This window comes from Dermochelys coriacea, chromosome 2 (genome assembly GCF_009764565.3).
Source record: "Dermochelys coriacea isolate rDerCor1 chromosome 2, rDerCor1.pri.v4, whole genome shotgun sequence".
Taxonomy (NCBI): domain Eukaryota; kingdom Metazoa; phylum Chordata; order Testudines; family Dermochelyidae; genus Dermochelys; species Dermochelys coriacea.
The window spans coordinates 64820757-64837696 of record NC_050069.1 but is presented as its reverse complement, the minus strand read 5'-3'; the positions used below and the strand labels follow the sequence as shown (position 1 = coordinate 64837696).

Sequence of the window (16940 nt, the reverse complement as noted above, 5' to 3'; positions counted from 1 at the left end):
GGTCAACCACCTCATTTGGAAATGGAAGAACGCAATCTGGCAGCAACAGAGACAGGGGAAAAAAGCAAATACAGTACAGTACTGGGTTAAACGTAAAGAACTAAAAAAATGAAAAGTTTAAAAAAAGATGGGACAAGGTACGGAAACTCTGCTTTTTTCATTTAAATTAAGATTAAAAGCATTTTTCTTCTGCATATTAAAGCTTCAAAGCTATATTAAATCAATGTTCAGTTGTAAACGTTTGTAAGAACAACTATGAAGTTTTGTTCAGAGTTATGAACAACATCCATTTCTGAGGTGTTCGTAACTCTGAGGTTTTACTGTATGCAATTTTTTACTAGAGGAAAAGGTGGATTTACACTAAAATCAACTTTGAAAAAAAGAGACTTGATACATGTGGAGCTCAAGGTCTTAGATATTCTCAGATAAAAATGTGGTTTGAGATTTCTGTAGCCTTAAAGGAAAAGTAAAAGGGAATACTGTAAACAGAGCATCAACATTTGTTGTCTGATGCCTGCCATATTCCCTTGAATTATGTTGATGATGGAAAGTTCCACTGCTGATTTTACTTATTTTCTTGCAGAGTAACAGCTATCCACCAATGTCAGACCCATACATGCCTAGTTATTATGCTCCATCCATTGGATTTCCATATTCTCTAAGTGAAGCAGCATGGTCCACTGCAGGTGACCCTCCAATGCCATACTTGACAACCTATGGACAGATGAGCAATGGTGAACATCACTATATACCTGATGGTGTGTTTAGTCAACCTGGGGCTTTAGGAAACACCCCTCCATTCCTTGGTCAGCATGGATTTAATTTTTTTCCTGGGAATGCAGATTTCTCTACATGGGGGACAAGTGGATCTCAGGGACAATCAACACAAAGCTCTGCTTATAGCAGCAGCTATGGCTATCCACCTAGCTCTCTTAGTAGAGCCATAGCAGATGGACAGGCTGGATTTGGCAATGATACTCTGAGCAAGGTGCCTGGGATTAGCAGCATTGAGCAAGGCATGACGGGATTGAAAATTGGTGGGGATATGACAGCTGCTGTGACAAAAACTGTAGGTTCAGCTCTGAGCAGTACAGGTATGACAAGCATTGCAGCAAATAGTGTGCCCCCAGTTAGCAGTTCAGCACCTAAACCAACCTCATGGGCTGCCATTGCTAGGAAGCCTGCTAAACCTCAGCCGAAACTCAAGCCTAAGGGTAATGTGGGAATTGGGGGCCCTGCTGTACCACCACCTCCTATAAAACACAACATGAACATTGGAACTTGGGATGACAAAGGGTCAGTGGTAAAAGCACCCCCTTCCCAGCCAATACTGCCTCCTCAGACTATAATTCAGCAGCCTCAGCCATTAATTCAACCACCACCATTGGTGCAAAGCCAACTGCCTCAACAGCAGTCTCAGCCACCACAACCACAGCAGCAACAAGGACCTCAGCAGCAGGCGCAGCCTCACCAGTTGCAGCAGCAACAGCAGCTGCAAAACCGCTGGGTAGCTCCTCGTAACAGGGGCATGGGCTTCAGCCAGAACAATGGAGGAGCTGGCAGCGAAAACTTTGGCTTAGGTGTTGTACCTGTCAGCTCTTCACCTGGTGTAGAGGTGCACCCAGTACTGGAGAAACTAAAGGCCATAAATAACTATAATCCCAAAGACTTTGATTGGAATCTGAAGAATGGACGTGTGTTTATAATCAAAAGCTATTCGGAGGACGATATACACCGCTCCATTAAATACTCTATCTGGTGTAGTACTGAACATGGTAATAAACGCTTGGATGCTGCTTACCGTTCCCTGAATGGAAAAGGTCCACTCTATTTACTCTTCAGTGTGAATGGCAGTGGACATTTTTGTGGAGTGGCTGAGATGAAGTCTGTTGTGGACTACAATGCATATGCTGGAGTCTGGTCTCAGGATAAGTGGAAGGGGAAGTTTGATGTTAAGTGGATCTTTGTCAAAGACGTTCCCAATAACCAGCTGCGGCACATTCGTTTGGAAAACAATGACAACAAACCGGTTACCAATTCGAGGGACACTCAAGAGGTACCCCTAGAAAAAGCTAAGCAAGTGCTTAAAATAATTGCTACTTTCAAGCATACCACCTCAATCTTTGATGACTTTGCACACTATGAAAAGCGTCAGGAGGAGGAGGAAGCCATGCGTAGGGTAAGAATCAAATTTCATTATAGTAATTTTTCCTGTAGTTTCTTTGTGGTTATTTTTGTAACTTAGTTATTTCTTACAACTCAGTGTGCAGTATACATTGAAACAGAAAGTAATGCTACTTTGTCCAAAGCTGGTTATAGTTCTTTGGTAGTTTGATGTAACTGACTCCTACTATTTAGATTGTTTTAATTCTTGTGGTTAAACCAAAATTATTTGTGGATTAACTTGAACAGAACAATCCTAACCTAAATTTATGTGTAAGAAGATGTTTTACTTATTGTTACAAAGTGAAAAAAACTTTCAGTGTAATATAACATTCCTAATGGAGTCTCGTTTTTAGTGCAATGTTAACAATTCTTTGACAACTTAGTGCCATATTGAAATTAGGTGTGCCACAATCAATTTAGGGCATTGAATTACAAGGGAAATAAAGGTATTTAATGCTGTAACAGATAATTCTCAAGTAAAATGTGGTCTATTTATTTATTTATTTATTTATTTATTTATTTTAGATCAAGATTCTAACAGAATACTAATCTGAAAATTTGTGCTTAGGTCAGTTTGTGTTGTCTGTCTTAGCTTTTAAAGTTTTAAAATGTGTAAGCAGCACAGTGATCACCTTTACAGTGTTAGAAATAGTGGCTCTTTAATAGCAGTGTTGTGTTGTCTGTAGAGCAAATATGTGCCTGCAACAATATAATTTCATTAGGAAAAAATTTCTAAAAATTGTGCTTTTTTTCATGGTGTTAGAATTTCAGAAAATTTTCTTGAAAAATATTAAATATAAATTTTTCCTCTTAAAGTTGCTTTATGGTGTTCACCTGCTTTGTCTTTTCTGTCTCCTCCCCCCCCCCCACCCTTTGTCCTACTAGGTATTTGTTTTTGCATTTTTAGGGAAGATTCTTTCCCCTGCATTTTTTTTTTTAATTTTTTTTTAATTTACTGCTGGTCCGCACAGTCCAGTTGTGCTAGACTTATTTCCTTTGGAAATACAAGTCTCTCTGTCAAAGCTGAGTAGTAGTTGGATTTATGGAAGGTTCATTTGATGGCTTGAAAAACTTACCAGATCGACTAGTCAGATCTACTAGCCTGTTAGCTCATGTGCTCAGATATTGCAGGGATGGGTGCAAGAATCTGGAAAGACTGTGAAGAGCTTGCATCAGTGAAGTCTGGGGACTTTGCTCTGGTTTGAAGCCTTAACTCTTTTTGCCACCATGTGCTGCTAGGCAAAATGAGGGTCCTGGAATTTATACCAAGGTATTCTCTGGACCTTGCTCAGGGGGGCTCAGTCTTTTGTATCTGTCCCTGCTACTAGGAGTTCTTGATGCATCACCTCATACTGGCTGTCTAGTACTCTTATCTTTTTGTCCACTTCAAGGGCTTCCTGGCAGCTGTGAAGGAGGATTTCCATTTAAATATGAAATTAATACCTTCCCCCTCTTCAGGGGCCTCCAAACTGCTGTCAGAAGAAGGCCTCTACTACAGTGCTTTGTACCTAACCTCTGTTATGTCTTCCTCTCTGGTGAATAAAAACAATTGTTTTTCTTTTGCTGCTTGTAGCTTTATCAATCAGTGTCATCTTGAAATTGACAGTTCCAGTGCTACCCATATGTTTTCTGAAATAGCAGTAGTCCAACTGTAGTCTTGTTAATTTCACTCTAGTTCTCCTTACCATAGCTGAATGATCGCAGAGGCACTGTAATAGTGTAAAGACGCACAAAAATGACACTGTATTGACTTACATTACATTCATATTTGGAACTATTATTTTACACCAAGAAGAGTACAAACTATTTTTTCATAATGAAAGTTTTTAACTTTAGCAAAAATTAATGGTTTAAGTCCCATCACTTGCTAGGACAAACTTCAAGTTAATTTTTCAAACCAGTTTACCTCCACTGCACTTTGCATTTGTGTTGCCTCCTCTCTAGGACTGCCTGCTGTAGGGATGGGCAACTTTAAGGTGATAGATGGCTACAAAACCATTAAAACCGTTCGACAAAATTTTTTGGAGGCCACATATTGCATAACTCAGAATGTTTGTTTGCTAAAATACAGCATGTTAACATAAAACGGGAGTTTTCCTAAATAGAAAAGACCCTTATCTCACAACGTTTAAATAAAACCCCCACCCAAAAACCCCCCACAGACAGATTAAACATAACTCTCTAACCCTTTTTTAGTGTGCTGAAAAGCACAGGATTGATAAACGAAAATAACAAAAACACGAATGTCAACGTTTTGTCTTTGCTGCTTCCAGTCTCTGTTTTGCTGCCTCATGGACACAGGCTCAGGGCTAAGAGCAGGAGCCTATGCGCCAGGTTGCAGTGCCACTTGAATTTGGCCCATCCACTCCTCCATTATACCTGAAGGGAAGGGGCTTAGCAGTTAGGCCAACTAGCTCTGTTTACTGCTTCCCCACTGACAGAGGTTCCCCCCAACCCACCGTTGGCCAGTCAGATTGGTTTCCATGTCCCACAGCCAAAGAGAAGGCAATAACCAGAGCGGGGTGGTGTGGGGCAGAGCCCCTCTCCTGTGTGAGTGATGAAGAGGTGATTGGGCCAGATGAGTGGCATTGCAACCTGACACGTGGGCTCCTGTTCCCAGGGTCTGCTCCCTTCCCCACAACACAGGTTCTATCTCTGTCCCATGCGACCCACCTCTGATTACTTCCCCAGTGGCCAAGGTGTGCTCTGACCGACCCACCCACTCACCAAACCTGGTTGACTTTCAGCTTCCAGACAGTCAGTAGGTCCACAGTAACTGGTTCTGGTTGACATTGGGCAGGGGTGAGGCCTGTAATGTAGAAGCAAATCTGAGCAGAGTGGCATGAGTCTTCGCTACATGCAGCAATTTTTACTAAAAATCTGCGCACTTCAGCAACCTAGCTCGGGGCTTGTCTACGCTTGAAACACTGCAGCAGCACAGATGAGGTGCTGCGGCAGCACCGCTATAGTGCTTCAGTGTAGACGCTATACTATGTAGAACCTCTCTCACAGGCATAGATAATTCACCTTTTTGAGAGGCAATAGTGAGGTCGATGGAAGAATTCTTCTATTAACCTATCACTGTCCACACTGGGTGTTAGATCAGCTTAACTATATTGGTCAGAGGAGTGCATTTTTCACACCCCTGAGTGATGCAGCTGGGTCAACCTAACTTTTTAGTCTAGACCTGGCCTCAGTCTTAAAAAAAAAAAAAAAAAATCATTCTGGGACTGCAACTCTGCCTATAATCAGGCCAAATAAAATGATCTGGTGGGCTGGATGCGTCCCCCTGGGTTGTTTGATGGGCCAGAGATGTATTTTTGTTTGAGATCAGTACATAGATATATTGCATGCCTCTGCAGTTGGCTGTCACTAGAAGGTGGTTTAAAGGTTGAGAGAAGATGGAGAAGGTGAGACAGCCTTTAAATGTTTAATTTTTAGTGTATATTAAATTTAAAGGGGGAGAAATGTGCATTTTACTAATTCCGTGAAACTTACTTAAATGGATTATCAAATGAGGTTAATACAGTGAAAATCCTGTCAGATTTATATATGTGTAGACTTATCATATCTTTAGGGCATTCTTTTACAGTTTCTGAAAGATTTATGACAGGTTTCAGAGTAGCAGCCGTGTTAGTCTGTATTCGCAAAAAGAAAAGGAGTACTTGTGGCACCTTAGAGACTAACAAATTTATTAGAGCATAAGCTTTCGTGAGCTACATGCATCCGATGAAGTGAGCTGTAGCTCACGAAAGCTTATGCTCTAATAAATTTGTTAGTCTCTAAGGTGCCACAAGTACTCCTTTTCTTTTTGAAAGATTTATGTTCTGTTTATCGAGAGGGGTTACCAAGTTTCTGAAGTTTTCGTTTTTTTTTCTTTTGGTGCCCTAATATACTTTTACTTTAGGGTATGTCTACACTTGTAGAGTTTTTGCGATGTAAGGGCTTGTCTATACCACGCAGCCTTGTCACTAAAAGTCAGTTTGTGTAAACGCTCTTTGTTGGTACTTTGTCAGCACTTTTGCCGACAAAATACTTCCAGCCCCGTGAGCGGCATTAGCTTTGTCGGCAGGAGAGCATGCCTTCCGACAAAACTGCGTTCACACTGTCACTTGCGTCTGCAAAACTTTTGTCTTTTGCTGGAGGGCTTTTTTAAATACCGGTGAAAGACAAAATATTTTGTCGACAACTTCTCAGTGTAGAGAAGCCCTAAGTTTCACCAGTGAAGTGCTGGTTTGTGTACTCAATTCCTCAGGGATCAGAAAGTGTTTACATTAGTAGCACTTCGCTGTCTAGAGCAGCTATCCCACAGTGCAGCGCTCTCCAGTTTGATGATGAGACTTGTGGGAAAGCAGGGAGGGTGGGGGGAAAGGGGGTGATTGTGGGGCATCCTGGGTCCCTGCACAGCCTCCTCTCCCCAAACACTGATAAGCTCCAGTAGCTCAGCATTGTTCCAGGCAGGGGATCTTTTGCTCCCTGGAGCAGGCATTATCACCTGACCAGATAAGTGAGCACTTGCCAAGAAAACAGGAAGGGGAGTTTGAGTTCCCTGGGCTTTACAGGGGGAGGGGTGGATGTCTGTTTACCTGGCATTAGAGCTGCTGGTCAGAGTGGTCACCTAGGCACTGTGGGATATCTTCCAAAGGCTAAAAACTGTGTAAACAGGAAGAACATGTCTTCACTTGCACATCACCACAAAAGCATCACTGGTAAGAGCTGTATGCCTCTTGTGGAGGTGGTTTTCTTTTTGCGATGAAACTTCTGAGTTGCCCTGCAAAAAGTCATTGGCAAGTGTAGACGTTTCCATGGTTTTTGCACAAAAAAGGGACTTTTTCCACTTTAAATGGCAAGTGTAGACATGCCCTTATTGTCTTTGCTTAAACTGATAATTTGAGAGTTACTACTTTGTGGGAGCATTTATCAAAGGAGCTAGTAATTCAAACATCAGTGCTTTAAGAGCTAAGGAAATTAAAAAGGTGAAGAGGGCATGGAGATACTTCAGGAATTCTTTCCCAGCTGTGTGGTTGGTGGGTCTTGCCCACATGCTCAGGGCTAACTGATCACCATATTTAGGGTCGGGAAAGAATTTTCCCTCAGGTCAGATTGGTAGAGACCCTGTGGGGTTTTCCATAATGACAGGTTTCAGAGTAGCAGCCGTGTTAGTATGTATTCGCAAAAAGAAAAGGAGTACTTGTGGCACCTTAGAGACTAACAAATTTATTTGAGCATTAGATTTCGTGAGCTACAGCTCACTTCATCGGATGCATTCAGTGGAAGTTTCCACTGAATGCATCCGATGAAGTGAGCTGTAGCTCACGAAAGCTTATACTCAAATAAATATGTTAATCTCTAAGGTGCCACAAGTACTCCTTTTCTTTTTGTGGGGTTTTCGTATTCCTCTGCAGCATGTGGCACAGGTCACTTGCAGGTTTAAACTAGTGTAAATGGTGGATTCTCTGTAATTTGAAGTCTTGAAATCATGATTTGAGAACTTCAGTAACTCAGTCAGAGGTTAGGCATCTATTACAGGCATGGGTGGGTGAGGTTCTGTGATCTGCAATGTTCAGGTCAGACTAGATCAAGGTAGTCATTTTTTGTCAAGGTTCAGACTCCAGAGAAAATAATAAAAAATAACAATAATAAGTACTAAGATTTAGGGGTCCTCTCAAAAGCATCTGGCGGTCTGGATTTGGTCTGCGGTCCGCCTATTTACTACCCCTGGACTAGATGATCATGGTAGTCCCTTCTGACCTTAGTCCATGGGTCTTAGTTATGGTGGTAAAAAGAAAAGGAGTACTTGTGGCACCTTAGAGACTAACAAATTTATTAGAGCATAAGCTTTCGTGAGCTACAGCTCACTTCATCGGATGCATTATGGTGGTGTTTTTCACTAATTACAGAAAGAAAACCATAAAATGTAGTGGAAAAATTTTGGATTGTTAGTACAGTGATGTTATGTATTTTCTCAACTTAAAATCCAAACCACGAAATTCTACAGTTTAATATAGACTGGATTCAGTTGTGTGATTATGCATATATTTCGTGTAATATTTTCCAAGTTGTTGGCTTTAATAGGAAAAATATAGTATCCATATGGCTCAAATACTGGCATATGTAATTCTAGTATGGTAAATAATTTAGTTGCATTTTCTTAATGGTATTTCTGTGACAGGCTAACTGAGAGAAAACTAACAGAGCTAAATATTTGTCATGATGCTTTTATAAAAAGTGTATGTAATATTTTGCATTCACTTTCACAGTCCTATAAAAGTGTTTTAGAGACATCTGACAATTTAATAACAAGTTTAGAACTGCATAACTATCCCACTAGGTCTTCATCGTACATGCATTTGAAGTATTGTTAAAATGGATTTAATGTATATTTAAAACATAGTAGGAAGTCTAATGAAAATATAACACTGGCTACCAAAAGATCCAAACTCTTGATCATTAACTTACCTGGGCAAATAGAATTTTGCCTTAAAATTGGTAGTTTATTTTTTTCTTTCTATGGCATAACTTTTATTTTTTGTTTTCATCTTTCAATTATAAATATATGATACAGTCCATTTCTTTTTAATTGGAGAACAGTTTCAGAAATGCAGTAATTTATATCTCTGAAACTGTGTGCTGTTTATAGATAATTGGATAATCCTTTTCTTTCTAGTGCCAGGCTAGATTTTTATTTTCATCATACCTAAATTGGTGTATTCAGTAATGCTGGAAGAACTACACATTATGGGTGTTATATGGGTTAAGTACATGCCTGTTTTCTATAGCAGCTGTGATAATTGCTTTGTTTCTTTTTAACAGTGTGTACTCTTCATAAAAAAGCTGTTTTTTGCTGTTCAAATATTAAATACATTAAATAGCAGTAGTCATTTGCAATTTCTTGAAGTTCAATTAGGATTTTATTGTGCATATGTAATAATAATTTTCTTTAGTCAATTATCTAAACAAAGCAAATTATTTATGGATATAATTACCTTTATAACTGTGACTGTTCCAACTAACTTATTTTAGAATAATTGGTTTTAAAAATTTAATCTAACAATTTGGGATGATCAATAATTAATTTCAAATAGGACTTGACTTTGTTCTATTAAAATATGACAGTATCCCTATTAAAGTGCATACAGTTTTATCTGACCAGGATGAAAGTAATCTTTTGAAATACCTATGTTTAGTAAAATTATTAAGTGATTATTTACCATCTCTAAATTCATTTGAATAAATCCCCTTTCGAAGTATTCCACTTTAGCCTTATTTGACATTATTTACTCCATTATGGGCAAGGTAGCAAACATTAAGGGTGGAAACAGATTTTGCTTTTAAATTTTACATATGTACAATAATCATTGTACGTGTGTACAATTTTTACAAAATTTTAATCTCGTTTCTCGTGATCTGTCAGCAGTAATGAGAAATCATCTGAGGTCTTGTTAATTATTAGTTTGTATTCAGTATTGTATAAAATCCTGTGCATTTATACAAACAATTCAGAAAATAGAACACCTGGGGACAGTCTTCCAACTGAAAGTGGTAAAGATGTTTCTAAAACTGGCAATTTTTGAGACGGGGACAAGTTTCAAAAAATTTAATTGCACCCTTTGAGAAGAGTTGTCATGTATTTTCTGTAGTGGCCATGTAAATACTCATCCGCAAATACAGAGATAGTAAAATAGAAATGATCTTTGCATAAAAAGGCACAACTGTTAAAATGAATACATTCTCTGAGCAATGTTTCTAAGTACTCTTAAGATCATGTCTCTCAAGTTTTTTCTTCCTAACGCTAAATTGGATAGTCCATCATGTGTCCTTTGTTTTCTAACGTCTGATAGTGGCTTTTACCCTGTAATCTTCTCTTGCTCTTCTTCCTTGCTACACAGTATAAAATCTGAGCTTTTTAAATAACTTTTGGGGGGAATACTAATTTCATTACCAGTGTGCAGTAGAAAACAGTGATATTGGATCTAAGTGATTATAGAATTTTAACAAAACAGGGTGGTAATACAGACACCCCCCGACTTACACAATCGTTCCATTCCGGAAAGCCTTGCGGAACTCGAATGTTGTGCAAGTCAGAAACGTATACCTGTATGTTACGCAGATATTTCCACACTTGAAAATCCTATTTCTGGCTTACGGAACTTTTTCCAGAGTAGCAGCCGTGTTAGTCTGTTGAAGTGAGCTGTAGCTCACGAAAGCTTATGCTCTAATAAATTTGTTAGTCTCTAAGGTGCCACAAGTACTCCGGAACTTTTTCCGTAAGTGTGAATTTGCATAAGTTGCATCTTGCATAACCCGGGGAGCATCTGTAAAATGAAATTGTTACAGTACTGCAAGTCAGAAAATACTGCATAAACACCAAATTTGGTTGAGGCTATGGAGGAGAAAGGGGCTTTTTAGTTCCCAACTAAAAGACTCCACTTCCAGTGTTCCATTCCAGGGGTCTGCTCCATTCAATAAAAGGAATTTCTTGGGGATTGCTTGCCTGCAGTTTCTCCAAAGGATATAGTCTTGCTGCTGTTTTCCCTTTTCCAGCTATTAAAGTAAGTGGCCACCTGCTCTATCAAGAATTCCTAGCATTGGCATTTTCCTTTACAGTCTGGACTGCCTTTCTGGAGGACAAGCAACAGCTGAGCAGTTGCTTGAGGAGTCCTCTGGGTGAAGTTAAATTTTTTTCTTGTGTTTCACTGGGAATGTTATTAAGAGTTTGCAGGAAGTTGGAAGCCTAATAGGGAAGCCAGGAACACAACTGGTTACTTATATTAATGTAGTGCCCAGACCTGCAGTCATTGTTGGGACACAATTGTTGTAGGTGGTTGTGACTGGGTCTTGGTGGGGAGCCAGCTGTGGTCACTCAATTATGGTGAACTGCAAAGAATGGGGCAGACACTCCCTTTAAAGTTGGAGGCTATTTCAATACTTAGATTCACCAACCCAGCATAAAACAGCTTCTTTATTACCTTACTGGTTACTCAGAAGTCCAAACAACACAGTTCCCTTGAAGTGATCCAACCTCAGGCCTCCATCCAGGTGCCCACATCAAATATTATGATAAATTTCTGTAAATCTTATTTCATCACATAAAAGAACAGGTTCTACCAATCCCAAGGATTGGACACATTATCTGCCAGGTTAATGAATGTTTCAGATCTTACCCAAATGCATGTTACAGCCAATTATTAACTAAACTAAAATTTATTAAAAAACGAGAGAGAGTACGATTAAAAGATCATTATACGTACAGACATGAGTTGAATTCATTAAGGTTCAGTTTCATAGCAGAGATGATGAGCTTTGTGGTTGCAAAGAGTTCCTTTATAATTCAGTTCATAGGTCATAGTCCAATGTCCAAGGCTATGTCTACACTGCCACTTTCAACGGTAAAACTTTTGTCATTCATGGGTGTGAAAAAACACCCCCTTGAGCAACAAAAGTTTTAGCGCTGAAAAGCACCAGTATAGACAGCATGGCTCCCGGTGATAAAGCTACTATCGCTCCTTCGGGGTGCTTTTTTTTTTTAATCACCAGGAAAGCTCTCCCCTGGCGATAAAGCATATCAACATTGCCCATGTCATAGCATTGCTGCGGCCACACTGTAACGTGGGTAGTGTAGACATACCCCAAATCTCATATACAGGGCATACCAGTATAACTGGGACCTCAGTCTTGCAACTCAAACTTCCCCTGATGAAGTCTAAGCAGATCTGAGATGACGAAATCAAGGCCCAAGAATCTTTTATATAATTTCATGTCTTCTTTGACAAGTTGAGATTTCCTCGGGGAACAAAAGATAATTAGGATGACTTTGAAGGAGTTCCATCATTGGTACTTAGCTGTACAAATTAACATAAGGCCATTTGTTTGTTCCTTCACCGTTCACAGTACAATTCATTTAAATATCAGAATACAGCATAGACAGAAACCGTTGATTACGTTGTTGACCCTGCTCATATATATGTAAATATACAAAAACACAAATATTGTCTCCCCACATGTCTTTTGAGGGTTATTTATTTTGCAGGATGCTTAACCCTTTCTAACCATGCGTCACAGTGCTCTATGTAGACAGGTCCATATATACCACTGAATCTGAAAATTCCCAGATGCAGGGTATTTGACCTGAAATGTAGCATATCAGAATTCGACATTTCTAGCCCAGATACTTAAATCTGAAAGAACAAGACTCTCACTTCCTCAATGATGTTACAACCTGTGGTTATGGTCAGAAGATAGCTGCACTTTAAGTAAAGAAGGGTAAAATAAAAAGTGACTTATTGGAGAAAAACACAGGTACGGAAGTTAACCTCAATCATATGAACAACTCTCTTAAAAACACGCACATACAGCATGCAACTGTTTTTCCTTTAACATTATCTGCTCCCTGCTGCATCCTCTTTTTCTCATAGTTCCACCTGTATTAAGAGCAGATGCTGGGTGAAATGTAAGTAGTTGTCTAGCTTTTGTCACTTGCAATGAATGAGTGGAAACAAGTTCTACACAGAGAGGTGTAGCCACAAGTGTCATTGTCCTCAACCAGAAATTTTCTCTCAGGAAAGGTAGCTTGCAGACATTCTTCAAACCTTTTAAGAATATAAAGGCTTCTGGTTCCTTCCAACAAGACACTACTTGCAAAAGGGGTTTAAAAACTCACCATATTGGTAAACTCAAAGAAGTTGCTAATATTTCCCATAAGATCACAAATCCAAATACTATATTCAGGCTTCGCAGCTCCAAATGGATGGGAAGGTCCAGCTGAACATTACCTAATCTTATCTAGCTGTACTTGTATTGCCCCAGTCTTCACTATGGCATTTGAGCAACTCAGATAGTGAAACAGAGGGATTATCCACTCTCGCACCCTAGCTTCAGGTTCACATGCAATGCAAAGAGACCATAAATCACATTTCTATCCACCAGATTACATCATTTCCACATATGTGGAAAACTGCTATACATAGTGGGAGATAAACATGGGACAAAACCAGTATTTATTTTAGTTTTCTACTTTAAAAATAAAACTCTACACTGAAGCAAATCATGAGAGATTTTGGTCTGCAAGAAGGTGCTTTAGAAAGTTTTTAGTGGGTCCGGAAAAAACCCTCTCTAACCAAAGCATTTTAGCTTTAGGCAGTAATATGAGACTACATTCTGGCACAATTTGGACTTGTGTAGTGATAGGAATAAAAACTTCATACACACAACTCCTAAAATAGCTGATTTACTATGAATATGGATTGTTTTAGTAAATCTAAGTTATTCTTGGGGCAGTAGGATATTTTCCAGGTAAGCATGTTGTAAGCAGGGGTTTTTTTTTTTTTTCTGATACTGCTGATTCTTCCAAGAAAGTTTTTCTAAGCAGGTCATCTGCACTAACTTGCCTATGCATGCAAAAAAATATAATCTAATTTTACATATCAGTGTACAGTAAGAAAATATACAGAACAAAGTTTTTAATCTAAACACTTGCATGCATAGTACAGAACAAATATATAAATTGGTATTGTACTTTATAATTGGAAAAGTATAAGTAAGTAGCTCCATAACTTTTACAACCTACAAATGTTTCAACTTTCCAGTATTCTAATTCAAGGAATACATTAGTGTAAAATTAAGCTTGTAGCATCTGTTCTGATTATTTTTTTATGAAAAAAAATTCCCAGCTGCTTCTGTGAAAAGACAGACATGATAGAAAGTCTTTTTTTCTTATAGATAACCTATATCTGTAATGAGTTAGATTTAAAGTATAAGGGTGAAAGTGTTCATAAGTAACTGGAAATGGTAAACCTTTTCTATGTATATACTTACACAGCCTCCACTGTAGTATCTGAGCTAACTCGTAACTCTTATGGAAGCATCATAGCTAAGGCTGTACCTGAAATATAACTAAAATACGGTATTTTGGAAAATTAGGTGGATTTCGATTTTGAAAAATGCTTTGGTTTCAAGCAAGCCATATCTCAAAAATGGCTTCTTACAAACTTTAGAATTTTATTCAGTGGTGCTTGACAAGATGCGTACTGCAGAGGATTGCTTTTGATTACATACTGTACATTGCTTTAGTTGAGTTCACAATGGATTTTTAGAGCTGAATTCCCAGAGGCCAGCTGTATGTGTTTAAACTTTGGTGGTGTGGTGGCTGTGCTGAATCTTGTCCATCAGCCAAACTTCTCAATTACAAGCTTTGCTTAAATTAAAACTTTTGGTAACATTGTTATCGTGAATACAATATGCTTATTGCACATCTGCAGTTACATCAGTCTCTATCAGAATAAATACTAATACTGTACATTTTCATGTTGATTTGTCTAATTGTATTCTAAATGACAATGAAGTATGTGCTATTTGAGAAATTCTTTCTGGACACTGTTTGGGAGGTCCTTCCTATTAAACACCATTGGCTGTGGCTGCTGCTTATTGCTTTTCCCAGCAGCAGAAGAATGAAATTGATTATTTTTATTTTACTGCTATGCCAGAGGGTTCTGATTTAGTATCAGTGAATCTGGCTGGGGTCTTATTAATTTTGCTCAGTTTCTGCATGGTGAAGATTTGAGCAACAGCAGATGCACATACACTAGCTATTTGCAGACTAGTAAAGCAACACTGCATCAGTTAACATTTGGATCACACCTGGAAAGTTATCTGTAGCTGTAGGGGTGTGGTGTCTTTTTTTTGTTTGTTTGTTTTTTTGTTTTTTTTAAGTGGAGTGTGTAGTACTGTAAATGAAAGATAAAACGATGCTGAAATTGATAGCTTAGGTCCCCTTACTAGAGAATGCTTCCAGCTTGTTAATGTTGCTTTGAATCTTTGGATATTTGCTTACAACCCAGGCTGAGATTTTTTTGTATACTACTTTAAGGGCAACAGAAAACATTGTATAGAGTGGGCAGCTGCAGTGCAAATTTTCCTGCATTAATATTGACCTTCTTCCTGACTTGGGAATGCCACCCACTTGGGTAGCAAGAATATATCGCTTCGCAGGTCAAGTTGGTGCTGTTTATTACTGTAGCTGAATAGTTCAGTTTGTTTATTTTAATACATCTTTCATGTAGTGCAAGGTATCTCATTACTTCACAATGAGAAGCCAGAATACAGCTAGTTTTAAGTGGTAATTTAAGTAGCAAATAAGCATGTTTGCACATTTATAAAAGATGCGAGAGAGGGAGGAGGCTAGGTGCTAAAGTGAAGAGGAAGGTTTTAAGGTAAAAATAGGAGGTATTCAGATACAGATGGTGTATCTGATTGTGACAACATAAATGACATTGTCTCCTGCTCTTTTTCACTTCTAACAGAAGCCTATAGAATTGAAGAGAAGAGGAAATGATGAAGTAATCAGAGTCCAGATAGAGGAATAGACTGGAGGAACATCCCTAAGGAGGGAGGTGGAAGTGACAAAGTTTTTAAATGGATTCTGAAATTGATAGGGAGCCAATTCAGGTAACAGAAATGGAGATTCAGGGTGTAACTTGGCTATGGTGTTCTGGACTGCTTGAAGTGTAGAAAGACTACAAAAAGGAATTGCAATAGCCAAGACAAGTGGTAAAGACATGGATACATTTATTTTGAAAAGCTGCTGTGTATGACAGTGTAATAATGGCTCTGTATGTAGTAGAGGTTAAGAGTTTTTTGTAGAGTACAACTGTATGTGTAAATTTTTATATTTCAGTTGCAAACTTAAGATTTACAGGGCCCTTTCTTCTAGTTTTGAGACAGCTACTCAATACTTCAGAAATATTTAGAATTCTGTTCTTAACACCCTCTTTAGTGGGAAAATTTCTCAACAGTTTTTAGAAAAAGCCTGCACATTCCACAGAGCTCAGAACTTCATTTTATTTCCCTCCTTATTGCTTGCTTAGGGCTGGGCTACACCGGGGGGGGGTTGAACTAACATACGCAACTTCATCTACGCTATTACGAGCGTAGTTCGTAAGTTCGACTTACCTGGCCGTCCTCACGGTGGCAAGTCAACCACAGCGGCTCTCCCGTCGACTCCGCTTACTCCTCCTGCCAAGGTGGAGTACAGGCGTCGATTCGGGGATCGATTTATCGCGTCTAGACAAGACTCAATAAATTGATTCCCCCATAGATCGACGATCACAACCTGCCAATCTGGCGGGTAGTGAAGACATACCGTTAGAGACTTTCTTTCACAGTATAAAGAACACCATTATAAATTGATACTGCTATGCCAGAGCTACATCCAACATGTTAAATCAACATGTGCCAATTTAGTTTTTGGATTTTAATGTCAGATTTTATGTGAACAAGTGTGAAATTAATCCTTTCTGCTTTGTGGCTTTACCTCATAAACTTGAGTTGATGCTACTGACTAACCCACTATCTAGGTGGTGTGAGACACTATTGAGGGCAAGATTAGCGAATAATCTCAGGGCTGGTATTCCCCACCTGTTTTAAACATCTGCTTTAACAATTGAAGGTTATTACAACTTTTGTTTCCTTTTGTTGTTGTGATAAGTTAAAAGCAGGAGCTGGTTTTGTTAGTGATTTGGCAAACCAAATTTGAGAGCCTGTTAATTAAGTCGGGGGAAAAAAACACAAACTTTAATGCACAACAAGCTGTTCTCTTAAATGTGGTTCTTATAATCCAGTAGGAGTGGTTGGAACTTAATTGTACCATTGTGTTTAAATTTTAGTCACAAGAAATGTCATTATTTTGTGGCAATACCAATCTATGGCATGGCTGCTGCAAGCACAGACTTTTGGGTTCATGCATGTGTTAGCTATTTCTGAAGGAATTTACATACACA

General features: G+C 38.8%; 1 protein-coding gene across 9 annotated transcripts in view; it reads left to right on the top strand.

Annotated features, from left to right (window-relative positions):
- YTHDF3 (YTH N6-methyladenosine RNA binding protein 3) overlaps positions 1-16940 on the top strand; it is a 73004-nt gene that overhangs the window by 14431 nt on the left and 41633 nt on the right. For 5 of the 9 annotated variants that reach the window (XM_043507800.1, XM_043507798.1, XM_043507799.1 and 2 more), the window contains one exon: positions 584-2179. In XM_043507800.1, coding sequence (XP_043363735.1) covers positions 584-2179 — 1596 coding nt within the window. Of the gene's footprint in view, positions 1-583; positions 2180-3557; positions 3837-10773; positions 10834-15464; positions 15610-16940 lie in introns of those variants that run through there. The other 4 variants (XM_043507796.1, XM_043507795.1, XM_043507797.1 and 1 more) reach the window with 3 other exon arrangements.